The 21,824-nt window shown below is 43.9% G+C and overlaps 1 protein-coding gene across 1 annotated transcript in view; it reads left to right on the top strand.

The window, feature by feature from the left end:
* HERC2 (HECT and RLD domain containing E3 ubiquitin protein ligase 2) overlaps positions 1-19,914 on the top strand; it is a 211,627-nt gene extending 191,713 nt beyond the window's left edge. Inside the window, exons 86-93 of the mRNA XM_065403094.1 lie at positions 1,957-2,040; positions 9,042-9,183; positions 10,105-10,299; positions 10,579-10,691; positions 14,872-15,062; positions 17,407-17,512; positions 18,091-18,303; positions 18,922-19,914. Coding sequence (XP_065259166.1) covers positions 1,957-2,040; positions 9,042-9,183; positions 10,105-10,299; positions 10,579-10,691; positions 14,872-15,062; positions 17,407-17,512; positions 18,091-18,303; positions 18,922-19,194 — 1,317 coding nt within the window. The 3' untranslated portion in view covers positions 19,195-19,914. The remainder of the gene's footprint in view (positions 1-1,956; positions 2,041-9,041; positions 9,184-10,104; positions 10,300-10,578; positions 10,692-14,871; positions 15,063-17,406; positions 17,513-18,090; positions 18,304-18,921) is intronic.
* The last annotated feature ends 1,910 nt before the right edge of the window (positions 19,915-21,824 follow it).

Below are 21,824 nucleotides of genomic sequence, written 5' to 3' on the forward strand. Positions count from 1 at the left end.
TTAGACTGGAATTCAGAATGGCTAGTGGGGGGGACAGATTGGGGTGTGGGCTCAGGAGCTTATAGGGTGACAGCATTGAGCCAGGGGCTGAATAGGAGTCAGGGTGCAAGGCCACATGGGGATGGAGGAGAAGGAGGCTGTAGTGACCCATGGGATGGGGCTTGTGGGGACGGGCACATGTGCCTGTCTGAATGGGAGAAGCTTGGGGTCAGCCCAGATGTACATGGGGGAGGTTCCCCAACTCCCTAACAACTCGCCCCTACCTCCACCCCAGAAATCCTGTTCCATACTTCTCCTACCCCCACCCAACAACCTTCCAGGTTCACTCCAGGCTCCTTCCCTCTCTCTCAGCTCCTCTGTTTCCCCTGACTCCCCCAAGTCTTTGCACTCCTTCTGACAGGTGCAGGCAATGCAGTTCTGTATTGTAATTTACATGAATTACTCAAAGTTCTGTATTAATATGCCTAGTAAAAATTACCAGAATCTTATTTTAGTCTGTATGGTTACAGACATACTTGCTGATAGATATTGTGAAATAAATTACCAAAATAATTGGAACTGGCATGACTATATTGTGTTGTTTTGACAAATAAAATATGGAGAATTTTGCAGAATTTTTAATTTTGATTTAATTTTAATTAAGAATTCCCCCAGGAATAATAGCTGGAAACCAGTCTGGCTCTCCTGTGTGTTAGTACTGTTAAAATAGGTATTAGATTTATAAAAATGCATTTAGTGTTTAGACATTATGAAATGCTTGTGTATTGCTGCATGTATTAATCTCACGTTTAACGTGGGATACAGATATTATAAGGTAATATTAAAGTGTTTGCTTGGTAACTATAAAAGTATTTGCTCTGAAACTGTAAACCTAGTCAGGAGAGAAGCATTACTAGTTTACTAAAAGAGGTGTCATCTCCTGCCTAATAAAAGAAGGTCCATAGACACCAGACAAACCGTTGTGGAACAGCAGTGGACAAAAGACTTAATGGTTTGCTTCCGCCCCCTTCCCCTCCCCCCCTCCCCCCACACACCCAGGAAGAGATGTACGCAAGCACTTGTTGCATCAGCTTGAACTCTGGGGGGAAGGGAATAAAAATCTTTGTCAAGAAGAAATTATCTCTATGCTGCTTGAACTCTGAAGATTTCTAAGCATAAGCAAGGGATCACCAGCTGCTTAGTGTGGGTTGGCCCTAAAGGACATGTAGAACTTTCATATTATAGCAGCTTATATTACCTTTTGGAACTAATACTATAACTCGTGTGTGTGTGTGTGTGTGTGTGTGTGTGTTCACCTGCTTTAACCTGGTAAATAACTCTCATTTATTTTTCTTAGTTAATAAATCTTTAGTTAGTTTATTATAGGATTGGCTACAAGGGTTGTCTTTGGTGAGAGCTAGGGTGAAGTTGACCTGGGGTAAGTGACTGGTCCTTTGGAACTGGGAGTAACCTGAATATTGTTGTAATTTTTGGTATAAGGGACCATCTGTCACAAAAGCAAGCTTGCTTAGGTGGCAAGATAGACTTGAGTGTCCAAGAGGACTGTCTGTGACTCCATGTTAAGACTGTTATAGTGCTTGAGGAGTTCCCACTTGATACTTGGTTGGTGAAATCTAAGTATAGAACTCACAGCCAGTTTGGGGGTTTGTGCCCCGCTTCTTCACAGTCTGCCCTGAGGTTGGTACCCACACTCCTGAGAAACTCCAGATAGCTTGACACTAAGGAACAGTTTCTTGTGCAATCTATTCCTTGTTATTGATAGGATCTTCCTGAGGGTTAAGACAGCAAGATGCAAGTTTTCTTGTTCTGTGGTAAATCTCTGTTGTATTCCCGACCCCCATCCCCCCGAGCGGAATTAAGCATGTGTTTAAATCTGAAATGCCCACAGATTTAGAATTGTATTGTAATTTTGGCACTGCTCTATGATGTATAATTTTTTATATTTTTATTTTTTAGGAGGCAGCTTTCAGAAAGGTTGTGCAAGCAACTATGGTGAGAGATCGTCAGCATGGACCAGTCGTAGAACTCAACAGAATACAGGTAATGTAACTAAAGCTGTGATTGTAATGTGTGGCTAACTCTGGTGTTTATAGTGCAAAAGCAAATGAAATTAATTATGCGCTCTTATAAGGACTGCTTCTTTAAGTGAGTGATCCTCTCATGGACTACATCCCACCAGCTTTGATTCCACAGCTTTCTTTTGGCAGTTACCCTCAATCATTAAACAAAGCATTGTATGTCTACACAGCAGTGTAAGCCTGGGCTCAAGCCTGACACCACCCCGCCCTTTGCATCCACACACCAATTGTGCTAACCTATGGCTCGAATCTAGGGTCCCAGGACCCTGCAGGGCTGGAGGGTCCAAGCCCATGTTAAGCTGTGACCTAGGGTCCAACCCCTATTGCTTTCCTGCATGCACATGGCCCCAGTTTGACTTGGGTCCCAGTAGACTTCCAGATGTATCCCAGAGATCCTTGGGGCAACTTCCTTAGTTCTCTCTATGCCGACAGTATGTGGTGCAGTCTGTTGTACTCTATTGCAAATGAAAGCCACATCTCCCTTTGCAAACAGCAGCAGCTCAGATCAGCATTAACCCATTGTCTGCTGAACACTGGTCTGCGAGCATGCTATGAGAGAGCCTGCAGGGTTTTCAATGGAGATGGATCAGAAGACGCTGTTTGCAAATAGAGTTGCTTCCTGGTCAAAGTGCACAACCAGGTTTTCGTGCATGCTGCCCGGGCACCCCTGCGCACGCAGCCCCAGGAGGGGCCTGGGAGCAAGGGCAGGAGAGCGGAGCGGGGACTAAGCAGATGCCCTGCAGGTACTGGGAGTGGCAGAGCTCTCAGCTCTGTGCAGCTGGGGAAGGATGAGTTCAACACCCCAGCCGCTCCCCCTCCCTGCAGGGCAGCTACTTGGTCTCTCTCTGGCCCCCTGTCCCTCCTGGGGCTGTGCATGTGGGGGTGTCTAGGCAGCGTGCACTGTCAGAGTGGCATGTGGGAGCCAATCCTAAAACCTTCCCACAGCGTCAGTGTCTCAGGCTCCTCCTTGCTGCTATCCAGAGCTTGCCTTTAGCAGAGAGCAAAGCTGGCGGGGCGGAGGTGTCTCCCAGCTGCCAGGGTGTTGGGAGTCATCACTCCCCCAGCTATGCTGAGCCTGGAGCTCTGCCACTCGCCCTGCCTGCAAAGCAGCTGCTTGATCCCATTCTGCTCTCTCCCTCCCCCACCTTCCCTGCGGCTGCATGTGTAGAGGCACCCAGGTAGTATGCACTGTGAGGGCGGTGAGTGGGAGCCAGCCCCGAAACTTCTCCTCCTGGGAATCCCTTATGCCCGCCTTCCCAGTGTGGCAGGGGCAGGAATAAGGGATCCACAGGGGGTACTGGAGCACACTGCACTCCAAGGCCTGGGACTGCACTTCACCGCTCCACGGCAGCCAGGCTGGGGGGTGTATGTGTGTGTTTTTCCTCTGAAACTTCAAAACAGACAAAATACAAAACCAAACACAAACCCCTTCATTGAACATCCCAGTTTAAAAATTAAGAATCACAATATTTCATGTTAATAGTTTGACAGCCCTGGAGACTTACGTCCTAATTATCCTGAGAACAGGGGCTGCCAGTGTGACTCAGCCTACAAGTGGAGAGCCCAATTCTCAGATTAGATGGCAGATCAGTATAAAGCCTTCTGAAACTGCAGCAATTCTACTGAGACAGCCACCAAAGGAGCTAATTATGCAATTTAGGTACCCATGCTTCTTGTGGGCACCGGAGTCCCATCCATCATACCGTCACAGTTAGGAGTTTTCCCACAGTGCAATAGGTTTGTAGGGCTAGAGTGTCAACACTGGGTGGGGGTGCTAGGGACTGGCTACTTTGGTTCAAGCACGGGCAGATAATCCCTTAACCTAGGGTTAAAATGTCGGGTAGATGCTCAAGCCCAGGGTTCCCTGACATGAGTCAGCTGACTTGAGTCCCACTAACCATAGGCTTACATTGCTGTGTAGATTTACCCAAAAAATCAGAGAGACTATTAGAAAGATAAAATAAACTCGGTTGAATGTGCTTATTTATGTCTATTGCTCTGTGTACTCTGGCACGCTAGATTACATTATGCAGCGTGGGATCCCTTGTGTACAACAGGGCTGTATTAATTTCTGTGGCTGATTGGCAATTATGTAGCAATGCCAACTGATCAAATAATTTGAAAGCCTGCTTGGCTCTTAAGAAGTGAGGGAAAATGGTAGGAAGGGGTCGAAGGAGCTGAACACTGCTTTGGAGGGAGCAGGGGTTGTGAAGACATTCAGGGATATGGATTTCTAAGGTGAAGGGATGATATCATCCATGTCTAGATCCTAAATTCTGTGGGAGTGGAGCTCCCCTTTGAATGACTAACGGGCTGCACATCTGAGGAAATCTTCTGCCATGACCAACTCTTGCAGGAGCAGAGCTCTGTGCCTGCACAATTTAGGAGCCCTGAATGTCAGCTGTATTTACTATAACCATCTCCTACTCCCTTCAAGATCTTCAGTCCTTCATTCTGCTATAAGCCACCTTTCAGTCAGCCATGCAGTGCTGATCTCCTGTAGACCCCTTAAATAGCAGAATAACAAGCTAAGGTTTATAAAATGTGAGGGAACTTGCCATTTTGTTTAACTTTGTGGCACAGATTTATACATCTTGGCAAAAAGGTAACTTTTTTGGCCATTTGTGTGGTTGCTTGATTGTTCTATGTGTCTGGCTATCCTACCCTTCCTCCCTCACCTTCATGTTGGCAACTGCTGTTTTTCTCCTCTCTTTGTGTAAGATTTCACATTTATTAATACTGATTCCCCCCACATTGTCTACAGCCCCCAATGCTCTAATCTCTCCAAGTCATTTTGTAGCTTGGTTATTTCCTACATTGTCTGATCCCTGCAATTGAATTTACACAGAGCGCTTCCAGATCAGAGATATAAGGCAGCATTTTGGGATACAGAATTGTGCACTTCCTTTTTAGTAGGTTTAAACACTTTGTATTTGTTGCGAAGGGTGGGGCTGGGCAGGGGGGGAGGGGAGGGTAACCCCAGTAGACAAAATTTCTGGGGTGGACTACAACTATCAAGACGTCTTGTGCTTGACAGTGTGACAAGCACATATGTGGACCATCTCTTGAAAATCCAAGGACTTACATAATATGAAGAGAAAATGATAGATTTTGTATACGTCTGTATACCCCTGCATTGTCACATGAGTTTATCTTGATTTTGCTTACATGACTGAAGCGCATTTTAAAATGCCCTCAAGTATAATTAGGGAACAGGATATTAAACTCTTGTCCTTTCTTGGGTATCACATGTGGTCACATTGAGGGAAGTGGTTATTATGAGAGGATTCTTTTCCCCCATCACTTGACGTTGACCAATGTAATGCCAAGCCTTAGGCCAGACGGGCCTTTTCCGCAAATATTTCTGTAACATTGAATAGTAAAGTACTGTTTCACTTAAACTGACTAGAACTCAAACTTATATAGTCCTTTTGCTTTTTGTCCTTTCATGTTCTGGTACATAGTATAGAAAGCTGGAAATCTAACTTTTTATGGAATTAGATCAGCCAAATTAATTTTTTAAAAATTGGAATGATCTGACACTTTTGTTAATGAACAGAAATATATTCTGCTTTGTTTATACTGCCTGCTGCCTCATCACATCATGGAATTCTCTATAAATATTTAAAGACTTTTTGCTAGCCCACCTCTCCTGACATAATGCTATGTAATATAAAGAGTGCTGCAGCTTTGAATTTTTTTTGAGAAGCTTGACTAAGAGCATCTTCAGCTTAGCTTCCTTCTACTTGTGTTTACTTCCCATACTCTCAAATTACCTTTCAGTAGTGCAGTTTCCTCATATCTATAACTTAAATGAGTAAGGTCCTATTTGAATCATGGGATGATTGTCCAAAAATTACAATTGAGTTGTGGACAAGCCATGGAAAATCGTGGAAAAGTAATAATAGACCTTATTATTTGCAGTTATAAGATCCATTATTACATATCCACGATTTTTCCCTGTTGGCCGCCCGGGGACTCAGAACGGGGGCCTGGAGCTGACAGTGGCTACCCGGGGCTGAGAGCAGGGGCCCCTGCTGTTGGCCACCCCAGGCAGCCAAGGCTCCCATTCTCAAAATTGCGGTGGAAACCTAATAATTGCAGTATTCACAGTTTCCACAATATCGTGAATTAAGAAGGGCTTTATAGAGGAGGCAGTAGCATCTAAGATGTTTGGGTTCACTTCCTCATGCCTGTTGTTTTCATGGTGGAGTAGGTTAATGAAAACAGGATTTCACCCTGTCCTTCCAATCTTCATTGAGCTTGGATCCTTAAACCCAATCCCACCTGAAACAAACTGGTAGCTGCAGGGTCCCACTTTGTGTCAGGACCAGAAGCATTATTCTAGCTCAGAGGTGTCATAGATGTGAAGGCTAGAAAGGACAACTATCATCTAATCTGGCCTCCTGCATAACACCAGCCATAGAACCTCACCCAGTAACTTCTCCATCAAGCCCATAACTTCTGTTCGAGTTCTTTTAGAAACATCTAGTCTTGATTTAAAGACTTCAGGTGATGTAGATTCCATCATGTTACACTAGGTAAGTCTTAATAGTTAGTTACCCTCACTGTTAAAAAATTTACACCTTATTTCCCATCTGATTTTTCTAGCATCCAACCATTGGCTGTTATTGTAGTTATTCCTTTTTCTGCTATGTAGTTATTCCTTTTTCTGCTAGATAAAGAGCCATCTGTTATCAGAAACCATATAGGTACTTGTAGTTTGTAATCAAGTCACTTCTTAACCTTCTCTTGGACAAACTAAATTGATTGAGCTGCTTTAGTCTCTTAACTATCAGGTATGTTTTCCAGGCCTTAAATAATTTTTCAGCATCCTTTTTGAAGTATGGAAACCAGAACTGGACATGGTATTACAGTACTGGTCTCACTAATGTGGTCAGTATCAAAGTGATTTGAAGGAGGGCCATGTTTACTTATTGTCCATGGGTTGGGATATAAATTCAGGACTTAGTACTCCCCTCAATTCATGCCTAATCTCCCACAGATATGAGTGAAAAGTTTGGCATCACTACACTTCTATTTATTATTTATTTGTTCAAATCCTTATTGTCAGTGCCACTGATGAGAACCCTCTCCCACTTTTAGGCTGCCACTTCTGGTCTTGGTTCTCTTTCCCCTTTTCTGTTTCTCTTCTTTATTTGTGAGGCTCCTCTGTTTTTCCCCCCCCCTCTACATTTTCTTCCCTTCAACAACACCCAATTCCCACGCTTAATTCCTCTCTTGTTCCTAAAATGATCATTAATAGTTAAGGTTGACACTGCAGTGGGGCATCGTTGTCCTTTGACATTTAAATGAGATTGATAGGGAACAGGGAGTTCCTCCCTCTGAGTCATTGTTTCAGGCTTTCTGCAGATCAGTTTACACTCAGTTCATGTTTAAAAGATTATCTCTGCAGAGGGCTAGAAAAATTATTATTTTTTAATGAAAGTTGAAATTTCCACTATCTGAGGTTGGCAAGGCAACATATAAATAAATCATGAGAGCTGGATCCATCCCTATTCTAGCCTTTTCCCTAAAACATTAATAAATGCTACATATTCCTAAATGATCTGGAAAAGGGGTAAACGGTGAGGTGGCAGAGTTTGCAGATGATGCAAAATTATTCAAGATAATTAAGTCCGAACCTGACTGCAAAGAGTTACAAAGGCATCTCACAAAACAGGTGACCAGGCAACAAAATGGCAGATGAAATTCAGTGTTGATAAATGCAAAATAATGGATATTGGGAAACGTAGTCCCAACTATACATACAAAATGGAGTCTAAATTAGCTGTTCCCACTCAAGAGAAAGATCTTGGGGTCATTGTGGATAGTTCTCTGAAAATGTCCACTCAATGTGCAGCAGCAATCAAAAAAGCTAACTTTAGGAGCCATTAGGAAAGTGATAGATAAGACAGAAAATATAATGCCACTATATAAATCCATGGTACGCCCACATGTTGAATACCGCGTGCAGTTCTGGTTTCCCAATCTCAAAAAAGATGTATTAGAATTGGAAAAAGTACAGAGAAAGGCAAGAAAAACTATTAGGGATCTGGAACAGCTTGCATATGGGAAGGTATTAAAAAGTCTGGGACTGGTCAGCTTAGAAAGGAGATGACTGAGGTGGGATATGACAGAGGTCTATAAAATCATGAATGGCGTGGACAAAGTGAAAAGAACATAACACAAGAACCAAGGGTGAAATTAATAGGCAGCGGGTTTAAAACAAATGTAAGAAAGTACTTCTTCACATAACACCCAGTCAACCTGTGGAATTCATTACCAGAAGATGTTGTGAAGGCCAAAAGTATATAACTGGGTTCAAAAAAGCATTAGATAAGTTCATAGAGGATAGATCCATTAATGGCTATTAACCAAGATAGTCAGGGATGCAATCCTGTGCAGTGGGTGTCCTTAAACTTCTTACTGCTAGTAGCTGTTACTGGACTACTTGATAAATTGCTGTTCTGTTCACTCCCTGTGACGCATCTGACACCGGCCACTGTCGGAAGATAGGATATTGGGCTAGCTGAACCGCTGGTCTGTCCCAGTATGGTCATTATGTTCATTCTTCCCCCGTTGCTTCACTTTTGCTTTGGGTGATGGATCAGAAAGGCTGAGGTGGGGAAATGTCTTGGTAGGAGGCAATAGTGGAAATTTAAACTGATTCTGTCTCCTTGTGCCTGGGGGAGGGTGGGGCAGTTGGAGGAGAATGTATGGTAGTAAGAGCCTGGCAGGAAGGGGAGATTGCATCTCTAAAAAACCCTGGGTCATTTGAAATTGAACTGTGGACCATCAGTGTATATATCAAAGTTAGCCTGTGTAAATTCCTTGGCATAGGTACAGTCTTGTGTGAGTACAGTGCCAAGCATGTCAACAATACTCAATAAACATTGTTATGGTCTGATGTAACACAATGTGGTACAGCCATATTATAACATGCACTTGTTCACTTGTTAGGTAAAGCGTTCTAGAAGTAAAGGTGGATTGGCTGGTCCTGATGGTACAAAGTCAGTGTTTGGTCAAATGTGTGCTAAAATGAGTTCCTTCAGTCCAGACAGTCTTCTCCTACCTCATCGTGTTTGGAAAGTAAAGTTTGTTGGTAAGAATTACTTTTTTCTCAACCCTACTTCCCCCCCTAACCATATTCTTTTATTCCTTTTGGGGGATGGAGGGTGGTATTACAGCAGAGCATGGGGAAAAATAAAATGCTTAAAATGTTTAGCAGTGCAAAGGCCATTTTCCAAGAAATTCAGGCCCCATGTATCAGTAGAAAGATAAAGAACTTTAAAAATCAAAGATGCAGATTTCTAACCCAAATGTAACTCTGAAATTGAACCTGGCTAGTTAATTTTCACTAAACTCACAATTTGCATTTTACTTTGCTTTAATGGTGAAAAGTAAACTAGATTAGGATGTTGCTAATAAACTTCCAATCTATGGCTATATTGACATTTTTAGAACTGAATCAAAGTGAAAGACTAATGTGTTAAAATATTCCCTAAGAACCTTATGTTCACTGAATCTTTTATTTTTCCTGCCATCCTCCTGCTTCCTTATTTTGCCCAATGGTGACACCGTAATAATACCTGGTAGCTTTAAGAGAGAATACAGTTTAACCAGGAGTTTAAAAATATCGTAGTATAACTTAAAATAGGATTAATTGAAACTACTCTTAATCAAGGTCATGTTGATTAAGCAGAGTAATTTGTTTTGTTTCTTTTTGTTATGTTCTTAAACGCTAACTTTGCAGTCCACAAATGTTTTAAAATGTCTGGCTGTTTATGGTAACGCTTATACAAGGTTGTAAAATAATCATGTCTGTCAAGGAGGAAACTATATTATAGAACCAACATTTAAAATGCATTAAATTATTTTATCAATATGACAATGCAGCTTTTAAATACAATTTTTCTATTTATCCATCGCAAAGGAGAAATATTAATACATTTAATTCAGGACTGCATTTGGAAATGTTCTTGAAATGATCTGCACGTTTAAACCCACTTTTTGTTTTCACAAGGCGAGTCTGTGGATGACTGTGGTGGAGGTTACAGTGAATCAATAGCAGAAATGTGTGAAGAGCTCCAGAATGGGCTTACCCCTCTCCTCATTGTGACCCCGAATGGAAGAGATGAATCTGGAGCAAATAGAGATTGCTTCCTGTTAAACCCTGCTGCCAAGTCTCTCTTACATATGAACATGTTTCGTTTCCTGGGTAAATTTCTTAGCAGCACTGTAATAACTTTACCAAATCTTTGACCATGTGAAGTGTGTAGAATTTAAAACATAAAAGGGAGGGATAGTTCAGTTGTTTGAGCATTGGCCTGCTAAACCCAGGATTGTGAGTTCAATCCTTGAGGGGGCCATTTAGGGATCTGGGGCAAAAATCTGTCTGGGGATTGGTCCTGCTTTGAGCAGGGGGTTGGACTAGATGACCTCCTGAGGTCCCTTCCAACCCTGATATTTTATGATTCATATTTTTTTACATGTCCAGGTGTGCTGCTGGGCATTGCTATCAGAACTGGCAGCCCGCTAAGCCTCAATCTGGCAGAACCAGTATGGAAACAGCTGGCAGGGATGAACCTAACAATTGCTGATCTCAGTGAGGTAAGTATGCAGTTTTTGATCATAGATCTAAGGACATGTCTACCTTATGGGGACTGTTCCAGCACAGCTGTGGTGCTGTAGCTATCCCAACATGTACCTGCAGTATAGATGTAGTGTGTACACTGTCATAAGGGATTTTTCCTGAACTACGGTTGCTACATTGATAGAAGCATTTTTCTGCCAATCTGGCTGTGTTTACTCTGGGGGTTAGGTCATCAATAGCTATGTTGCTCAGGGATATGGATTTTTTTACACTCCTGAGTGATGTAGCTTCATGTCCTTAATTTTAAGTGTTGAATAGGCCTAATTTACAGAAAGCGAGAGAGAAGTTAGCATAAGTTCTCTACATGAGACTGACTTTCTGCAGCTGTAGATTGTTGCATTTTGACTAACCTTTTTAGCTTTAAGACAGTGTAAAGCTCTGTTTTGTCCTTAAAGTTAGAAATTTAAATAAATTTAAGTCTTATGAAAAGAGTTAAACTAATTGTTTGAATTACAGAACACCGTGAAACCTGTCTTAAGCTATCACAAAGGGAAATGAGAAACTGGTTGCTTAAAGGGGACTTTCTAGTAAAGATGGATCAAAATTGTACACACAACACTCCTGAATTGTTTGGAGTGGACTTCTAGGACAAGAAGTTGTGTGGTGTAAGGGATGGTCTTTTATGCAGTTTAATTGTATTGCTACCCTTATAGTAAAAGCTAATCTCCAGAGGTACACTTCTGTATATTTTTGCTCTTGAGTTTGTGTCTAGAAGGAGACCAGGCAGGAACCTCCACAGCTTTGAACATTTAAAATTTTAGAGATGTTTTTATGAGGGGCAGTGTGGCCCAGTGGGCAGAACACTGGACTGGACTCAAGAGTCAGGAGACATTTCAGGCTCTGCCACTGACCTGCTGGGTGATCTTGGGCAAGTTACATCACCTTTCTGCGTCTGTTTCCCCATCTATAATATGAGGATAATGATACTGACCTCTTTTGTAAAGCACCATGAGATCTAAAGGCGAACAGCACTATATAAGAGCTAGACACTTCTATTAGGATCTTTGTTACAAGAGCAGTTCCTTTCAAGTTGCAGTCAGCAGAGAAGTTTTGTAAGGGCCATATTATCTCAGCTCACAGCAGTGCTTAACAACTTCACAGCACCTCATTCATACATTTTCCCGGGTTCTTACCTGTCTCTTGAGTCAGTTTTTTACTGTTAAAAAAAGATTTTTTTTTCTTTCATTGATATGCTTTGAAGATGCCTGTAATATTGCATGAATATTAGAGGTTCTCTGTTTGCCTGATTGTTTTTATGTTTTCTGTATGGTTACAAGGAGTTAATTGCAACAGGAGTGGTAGCCCTTTAGTTACCAATCCTTAAAAGGACAATGCAGGTGGTTAACTGTCTGTCTGTCTCTATTGGGGAAAGGTTCCAGCATGTAACCCCAGGGGAACTTTCAAGCTGGAAAACTCAAACAAAGAACTTTGGAGCAGATAAAAAAATCTGAGCCCCTGAGCTTGAAGGTGTAGTGGGGAGACACACGCAAGGGGACTGCAGGAGTTGCAGACTGTCCCCCTCACACTGAGGTTGGGGTACCTGGCATAAGGCCATGCCTGCCTAAATTTTAGGTTAGACAGTTAAACATGTTGACAGTTTGTGTTACTATCCCTTAGCTTTTGTTATGATTTATTCCTGCGGTTGAGTAGGGTTACCATATTGCAGTCCTGGAAAAAGAGGACACTCTAAGGGGCTCCGTCCCCGCCCCAACTCTGCCCCTTCCCCAAAGTCCCCGCCCCCTCCCCTGAATGTTCCGCCCCTTGCTCCTCCCCCTCCCCTGCTTCCCGCGAATCAAATGTTCGCGGGAAGCCTGAAACAGGCAGGCAGCAGGTAAGCTGGGGGGGAGGGGGGGGCGCGAGGAGGCGTGGCCCAGTCCGGCCCCCCCCCGGCCGAGCGGCTCCCTCCGGCGGCCGGCCAAGAGGCTTTGGTCCCGACGGCTTCGGCTCAGGCCCTGGGGTGCCGGCCCCGGTTCCGGCCGAGCGTCTCCGCCCCGGCCGAGCAGCGCCGGCCAGCAGCTGAGCACCCCCAGCCCCGGTTGCTCTGGCCCGGCTCGGCTCGGGCCCCGGTTCCGGCCGAGCGGCTCCGGCCCGGCCAGTGGCCGAGCCCCCGCGGGCCCAGCCCCGGCCCTGGCTGAGCAGCGCCGGCCGGTGGCCGAGGACCCCCAGCCCCGGTCCCAGCGGCTCCAGCCCGGCTCGGCTCAGGCCCCAGTTCCGGCCGAGCGGCTCCAGCCCGGCCCTGGCCGGCGGCCGAGCACTCCCAGCCCCGGTCCTAGCGGCTCCAGCCCGGCTTGGCTCGGGCCACGGTTCTGGCTGAGCGGCGCCGGCCGGCGGCGGCATCCGAGCTCGCAGCCGCCTCCTCCCGGGCTCTGGCTGCTGCTGTGCTGGGGAGAGCGGCGGGAGCCGGGTAAGTTGGAGCCTGGGGAGGAGGCGGTCCCCTTACCATGCCTCCCTATTTTCCTGGACATGTCCCCCTTTTTTGGAAATTCCTCCCGGACGGGGATTTGAGGACCAAAAAGCCGGACATGTCTGGGAAAATCCGGACGTATGGTAACCCTACGGTTGAGATTAAACAATACTTTGTTCTGCAAAGGTTGTTTTGGATCACTCTTTTCATACTGGTCACAGGAAAGTCTTGCAGGTCTCGAATCTAGTCAGGCCTGTTGAGGAATGATGGTTTACACAGGATACTTTACTTCACCACACAGTCTGAGAGTGGGAGAACCATGGGATTCCCAGTTCTGCCCCAGGGAAGTAAAGTGCAGGCCTGACATCTGGAAGAGGTGCACTCAGAGACAGAAGGGGTCAATGCTGCAGCTAGCCCTGAACTGTGACAACACTGGCCCTGCTTTGTGCATACTGTTTGTATTGTTGTTGCTCCTGGAATGTGTTATCCTTTTTCTTATCTGTGTCAGGTTGTTTGATGCTTACTGCTCTGAGAATTCACTTAACGTATCAATCCATGTTCTTGTCAAGCATAGGGTTACCATACGTCCGGTTTTTCCTAGACATGTCCGGCTTTTTGGTAATCAAACCCCCGTCCGGGGGGAATTGCCAAAAAGCCGAACATGTCCAGGAAAAATACCGGCCGGGCACTTCCCCTCCCGGGCTCCAGCTGCTCTGCTCCTTCCCTGACTCTTCGGCTCTGTTTAAGAGCCGAGCTGCCCGAGCGCTACTGGCTTTGGGCAGCCCCCATGCCTCCGGACCCCGAGCCGCCGGCCGGGCACTTCCCCTCCCGGGCTCCAGCTGCTCTGCTCCGGCGGCGCAGGGTCCGGAGGCAAGGGGGCTGCCCAAAGCCGGAGCGCTCGGGCAGCTCGGCTCTTAAACAGAGCCGAAGAGTCAGGGGAGGAGCACAGCAGCCGGAGCCCGGGAAGGGAAGTGCCCGGCCGGGGGTGCAGGGTCCGGAGGCATGGGGGCTGCCCGAAGCCCGAGCGCTACCGGCTTCACCGTTTGCCGGGCAGCCTCCAGACCCTGCGCCCCCGGCTGGGCGCTTTCCCTCCCGGGCTCCAGCTGCGCTGGGGAAGCGCCGGCCGGGGGTTCAGGGTCTGGAGGCTGCCCAGCAAACCGTGAAGCCGGTAGCGCTCGGGCAGCCCTTTTCGCGTGGCTGGGAGGGAGGAGGGGGAGTTAGGGCGGGGACTTTGGGGAAGGGGCGGAGTTGGGTCGGGGAAGGGGCGGAGTTGGGGCGGGGCCAGGGTGGGAAAGGGGCGGGGCCAGGGCCCGTGGAGTGTCCTTTTTTTTATTTTTTAAATATGGTAACCCTAGTCAAGCAGGACTCCTGTGAGGTGTTGCAATGTTCTTTTGAGAACAAGGGAATAGTTCATGTGAGGCACCCGTAAATCCAGTCTCAGTGGTGTGATCTGGTTTCTTGGCAGATACTTTTTCCTTTCCCTTTCTCTTTGGGGGGAGGGGGCAGCTGAACCACAGAAACTAATGAGATTTCATGCAAAATACCATGCTACTTTGTTACTTAAAAAGCCAGTTGGATGACTGCTTTCATGTCAATTATTAATTCTGGGTAGTTGGTGTGACTAGTCCCCCTTGTCCTATCATGAAAAACATTCTTGTGCCATATGAAAAGTACACAGAGGTGAAGAATGAATAACTTCAGTTTTAGCTCACAGATTTGTTTTTCTTTGAAAGGTTGATAAAGATTTTATTCCTGGGCTTATGTACATTCGAGACAACGAAGCTACTTCTGAAGAGTTCGAAGCCATGAGCCTTCCCTTCACAGTGCCAAACGCAAGTGGTCAAGACATTCAATTGAGTTCCAAATATACCCATATTACACTGGATAATAGAGCTGAATATGTGAGACTGGCAATAAACTACAGGTTTGTTGAATAACTTCACTAGTTAGATTTAAAGAAATTGTGAGAATTAGAGAAGTGTTGCTTTTACGCAATGTTATGCAATGCAGTGCTCTGGCTTCATGTACAGTATTAGCCAATTTTTTCCCTGTCATTATAGTGTAAATCAATATCCTTTGAGAAGGAAAAAACGGAATCATTAGGTCAGGCATATTCTTGAGAAAATAAGAGGATTGTTTCAAGCTGACAGTGGTGGCCAAAACTGTCTCTTGTCATCTTGGCTTGCCCAGAGGTTGATCCAGCCTCCTCTGGCGTGGGCTTCACAATAGTTGTACATGTCTGTCATCTCCAGCCTGGCTTGCTATAATGCAGGGGTCGGCAACCTTTCAGAAGTGGTGTGCCGAGTCTTCATTTATTCACTCTAATTTAAGGTTTTGCATGCCAGTAATACATTTTAACCTTTTTAGAAGGTGTCTTTCTATAAGTCTATAATATATAACTAAACTATTGTTGTATGTAAAGAAAATAAGGTTTTTAAAATGTTTAAGAAGTTTCATTTAAAATTAAATTAAAATGCAGAGCCCCCCGGACTGGTGGCCAGGACCGGGCAGTGTGAGTGTCACTGAAAATCAGCTCCATAGGTTGCCTACCCCTGCTGTAATGTGTTCTACTTGTGCTTATCCTTAAAGTCCTCTCAGAAGTTCCAGTTAATGCAGACTGTCATTAGTCTCCTTTTAGTGCGGGGCAGGACCACAAGAGCCTGCTACATCTGGACTCCAATCTTTCCCTTGGCTTTCTATTCAGTTTTAGATGCAAAATTGAAACAGCAAGTTTTGCCTCTGGCAATTGACTTGAGACTTGAATTGTTTTAAAATGTAATTTTAAAATGTATCATCTAAGGGACAACCTATCTAAATTCTCAAGCACTGAGGGACAATTTACACTCATTCCTATATTTGCTTTCTACAACCAACTCTCTGTATAATTTTTCATGAGTGATGTACCCGAATATTTGGATGCTAATATCTAAACAATATCGTTAAATATATTAATCTTATTTGGGTTATTGCTGATTATGTACTATATGTATTGTATTACTTTTAAACCACCTTTGTACTTTTGGATAATTTAAGCACTATACCCAGATTTACAGACACTCTTTTCTTAACCTATGTATTAGATCATTTTAACATTAGCTTTAATAAAATTTTTATCCTCACTTTTCAATCCTTGCCTAATGCCATCTAACCTTTACATGTGAGGCAGATACACTCCAATTTGACTGAGATGTGCTTAGGTCAAGATAAGAGTGTGGGTAGGAAAGGTGGCTTTTTGGCCCTGGATTTTGGGGATGGTCTAATTTACTTGCTTACCCATGTCTCACAAAGGGCTTTTCTGACAGCCAGAGTTTGCCAGGAATAGGAATACCACATCCCTCTATGATTCCCCAGTTTAATTGAGTAAAATCAGCCTGGACTGTTATCTTCTGCTCCACCCTCATCTTTGTGCTGGTCTGTTCCTCCATATAATTAGATTGTCAACGCTTTGGGGCAGAAATGGTCGTTTCATTATATACGTACATGGGGCTTTTAGCCAGAGTTTTGCAAAAGTTAGGTCTATCTTGCTGGAGATTGCATGGGATCTTACACATAAAATAATCATAATTAAAGATGGAGCATTAGTTTTTAATAGAGTGTAATCCTTTAATATAGGATAACTTGCGCAGCTTCCATTTTAGTTGATAATCTGACAGTAATTACATTCAAGTTCACCAAATTGTGAACCTCCTAAATTGGACAAGAGCATAGAAGAAAAATCTTTAACAAGAACGGAGAAAGTTTAAGTAAGCTTTTTTAATGTGAAGACAGTTTAGTCATTTTACAACTGGCATTCCCACATACTTCATGTGCAGCTAAAAGGGATTCAAAAAATGGTGAAAGTCTTTCCTGCCTAGAAAATATTAAGCAAATTCCAATCTTGTTTTAAAAACGAAGGCCAAAATTTCTACCCCCGAGTGCCTATTTAGGCTCCTGAATCCATATGTAGACCCATAATAAGTGCTCTAATCTTCAGCAGCACTGAGCAGCCAGAATTCTGAAGTCAATGGAGCTGGAGGTGCTCTGCACTTCTTAAAATGAGGCCACTTTTAATTAAATAGCTATATTTGCATTTAGGAGCCTAACTGGGCATCCCAGGATGTGAAAATGTTGTTGTCCCAAATGCTTATTGATTAGGATAAATGAGGCAACAGATTGGCATAATTAAGAAATGATTTTTGGATAGTAATTTTAATTCACAATGCAAGCTGCTCAAATGATCACGATAAGTGTTCACTGAAACTTATTTCCGCTGAAATGTCTTTCTGCAGGCTTCATGAATTTGATGAACAAGTTGCAGCAGTTCGGGAAGGGATGGCCCGGGTTGTTCCTGTTCCTCTTCTTTCACTCTTTACGGGATATGAACTGGAAACAATGGTATAGGTTTTCTCATTCGCTACTTCTGCTGGATTGATGATGTAAAATTAGGCCATTTACTTGAGTCTTACTGATCCAGCTCTCATGTTTAGCTCTAGTAAAAACATGCAGTCTAATTATAGTAGATTGCATGTAATTTGTAGGTGAAGGAGAGGAGTAGAAAATATTTATATAGTTGTCCTATCATACTTTCACAAGGATTACTTTTTATGCAGTTGGGCAGTGTGATGTAATAGATTAAGTGTGGAGCTAAGAACCAGGAACTGCTGAGATCTGACATTTGACTTGGAAAGAGATCATTGAAAGAGCTGTTGAGGACTAATTCAATTTTGTATAGCACTTCAAAGTTGTAAAGTGTTAAGTTTATTGCTGCAGTAGCATAAAAGGAGGCTAGTCATTGTCCCTGATGCTAAGCCTCCCTGTTTGAAGGAGTTAATGGACCATAACTAGTAGATGTTTGGAATGTTCGTTTTGTCATTGAGAAAGCTGATTAAACATTTTGATGGAAAGAAGGGAACAAACTGCTTTTGACTGGTTTCTGATCAGTTCTTTTTCTTGTTTTCATGTTTTATTTTCAGGTATGTGGAAGCCCAGATATCCCACTTCACCTTTTGAAGTCTGTAGCAACATATAAGGGAATTGAACCTACTGCCTCCTTGATACAGTGGTTCTGGGAGGTGATGGAATCCTTCTCCAATACAGAACGATCTCTCTTCTTACGTTTTGTATGGGGCAGGACAAGGCTACCTAGAACTATTGCAGACTTCAGAGGCAGGGACTTTGTTATTCAGGTAAGGTCAAGAGACCTGCAGGTTGGTAATGAAGGAGTGGTGGCAGACAGGAGAATGTGCTAACTTCACTAAGCTAGTTTAATATCAAGTTCAATTTAGAGTTTATAGAGCAGTAGAGGATGCAAAATGCATAACTAAACAACACACTTTCATTTAAATATTGTCCTTGGTCCAACTCTGGCTATTTCCTGTGCTGGGCTCCCTGCCTATTTTGCTTCTTTTGGTGAGTTTCCCTCAGTAGTAGTCACCCCTGATTTTGCTAGTATTCACTTAAGAGACCCGTTATCTTATTAGATGTTTCAACTTAATACACTGAAGCTATGTTTTTAGCACTAGAGCATTTTTTATATTTTACCAGTTACATAGCGAATAGTTGGATTTTATCTAGCTTGTTCCTTTAGCATTTCTAAGAGCCTCATACTATATAGAACAATGTTTTTGATTTAGTATGAAGAAGATGTACTTGACTTAGCAGCTATTATTTTTAAGTGTCTTCTTAACATCAGGGTAAATATGTGATTTATTTATTTATTTATTTTTAATCCTAGTCTTATTTTAGCATGTGATCTCTGTGTTGTTGAACAGTAAAACTAATGGCTTGTGCCTGTTGTCTGACAGGTTTTGGATAAATACAATCCTCCAGACCACTTCCTTCCTGAGTCCTATACATGCTTCTTTCTGCTGAAACTGCCCAGGTATTCTTGTAAGCAGGTACTGGAGGAAAAACTGAAATATGCCATTCATTTCTGCAAGTCCATAGACACTGATGATTATGCCCGGATAGCACTGACAGGAGAGCCAGCTGCTGATGACAGTAGCGATGATTCCGACAATGAAGATGCAGATTCTTTTGCTTCAGACTCTACACAGGATTATTTAACAGGACATTGAAGCAAATAACATAAGAGACAAATATGTCACAAGCACTGAGGCATGAAACGCCACTAGTGGCATTTGAGCAAAGGAGTACAGAATATGTATAACCAGAGGAATACTAATCTTCTGAACGTGGGGAAGGCTTGTTTGTTACTTACAATAGGAATAATGGAGTATAACTTAAGACATCTGCTTAGAATAAATGGCACGGTATATGGGCATTTAACATTTATTTTAAGAGTTGAGAGTGTCCCCCATAAGACTGCACTACATTTAGAAGCTTTGTGTTTACTAAAGTGTTGTAAATGTTTATATACATATGGTAGTGCAGCATCCAGAAAAAGCAGTGAAACCTTTAAATTGTGGGTGCAATAGATTTTTTTCATAATAAGTGTTGTGTTCTGTGTAACTTCTTGATTGTATATTGGAAATACTGTGCAGCAGCTGAATAGTATTATAAATATTTCAATTAACTTTACTAGAAGTTTGTTTATTAAAAAACTTTTTGAACATTAAATTATCAGTATTCCTTGAAATACATCTCTAGGTAATTAAACGAAAAAGGCCATTAGGTTCACCTCCTCTCCCTGTTTGTATATTTTAGCTTATGCATTATGTGTCTCAAATCGATACCTTTCTGTGAACAGCATCATATTTCTTATCATGGGAAGTGTATTGTATATAATTAATTTGTGCCATGTATATGCAAAAATTATAATTTCCCTCCAAATAAAACTTCTGTCACAAAGACGTTAGTATGACTTTTTATGGTAATATGTAGCGGGTACTTAGAAGAGAACTGTAAAATGGTTCAAATCTTTAAGGCTGTATCTCTACCAAGTTCTTTTTCTGCAGCCCAGTATCTCCTACAGTTCTGCGCCACATGGGCTCCTCTCCTCCTCTATGCAGCTTCCAGAGATGAGCCAAAGCTGCATCGCCTTGGCTACGCCCTGTTCTCCCACTTGTTGGCAGATCTTCTGTCTCTGCAGCAGCAGACAGTGGTGGTTCACTTAGCTCCCATCCCTTTTCTTTTGACTTCATTGCTTTGGGCATTTTTCAGGCAGTTTGAACGTTTTGCTTCATGCTTCCGTGCCACATCCTAGTCCAGTGTCTGAGCAGTGCAGTGGTCACAACCACCCAGAGCCCCTGCTGCAGTTCCTCCTCACTGGGCTGCCATGCCCCATCGCAGGCATGGCAGAGCAACTGCACAAGCATCAGGCAAAGTCCAGAAAGCTGCTTTGCATACAGAGCACCTTCTCAGGCTCAGTAGAAGGCAAATGGTGCCCTGCCTGCTCCTAGTGAGCCAGCTACCCCTAACTCTGCTAGGGCACAGAGCTCTGAGTCACAGGCATGTTGAGTCCCCTGCCCATCCAAGTAGGCATAACTCCACCACAGAGAAACCAACCAAGAGACAGATCAGAACAGACGGAGACTCTAAGGACAAGGAGGACTTTATCCAGCCTGCCCAGGGGGGTAAGTCCTGGGGTAAAACAGGACCACAAAGATATCCGTACTGGGATACTGGTCCCCACCCCAAGGCCTTCCCTGGGGAGAGATGCTGGGCTGGGGAGAGATGCTAAATAGCCCCCCTGCCTTCCCAGTCTGGATTAGATCCCATCCCCAGGAGAGTGGGACTTGGATGAGAGAGAGACCCAGGGAGGGAAGAGCTCTCTAGCGGGATTTGGCTCTGTGTAAAGCAAGTCCCAAGAGATCACATTCTGGCCATGCTCAGACAGCCACACCTGCGAAGTGCACCAAAAAGTCAGAAAAGCCCAGAAAGTACAAAAATATCCAGAAGGCACTTGTCCTTTGAGTCAGCTGCTGCCGCCCCTACGAAGAAAGGAGAGCTCTTGGGCTTGGAATCTGAGCAAGACTCAGGTAAAATGGAGCAAAAATTCCCCCCACCCTTCCCTGGAGAAGTTTTGAGACCATGTGCAAAAAGTTTGAGGCCATTCGGCCCTAAGAGTCTTTACAATGATGCTTGTGGTGATCATAGCTAGGCTCAAGTCATTCACCTATACCCCCTTCTGGATGATATTCTGATCAGAGTGCTGACCTAGCCTGTGTTCTAACACACCACAATGAGAACTCCAGACCTCCTGGAAGCCCATGGTATTATGATAAACACCAAGAAAAGTTCCTTGATCCTATCAACAGGGATAACCCACTTGGGAGTGGACATAAGTATGTCAGTGGCAAAGATCTAACCATTACTCGACCGGTTCCAGAAGAACCAGGATCTCATTGCCATCATGTGCAAGTGCGCCAAACCCACCCTAGCTTGCTGCCTTCAGCTACTGGGCCTTCTGGGGTCATGCAACAGGGCACCAGTTCCCATGGACAGGTAGCCGCAAGGCCTGCTATGCGCATTCCCCCGCTTCCGTCAAAAGCAATGTAAAAGATAAGGTGGGAACAAGCAAATGATAAGTCTGTATAGGCCAAGGAGGCCATGGTTCTACCATCTGGTAGAGCTGAAACTGAATTCACCATTACAGCTGCCACCCAGCAGCTTTCCAAAGCACTTTTCTCCACCCAGATCATCTTCAGTTGAGAAGCCTGGTTATTGAAAGCCTGTCTTCCGAAGTGGTCAGGATTTTGCTAGTGTCGAGGTGAGTCTCCAGGATAAAAGCTTGTTCCATCTGGAC

The sequence above is a fragment of the Emys orbicularis genome, chromosome 1 (genome assembly GCF_028017835.1).
Source record: "Emys orbicularis isolate rEmyOrb1 chromosome 1, rEmyOrb1.hap1, whole genome shotgun sequence".
NCBI classification, from domain to species: domain Eukaryota; kingdom Metazoa; phylum Chordata; order Testudines; family Emydidae; genus Emys; species Emys orbicularis.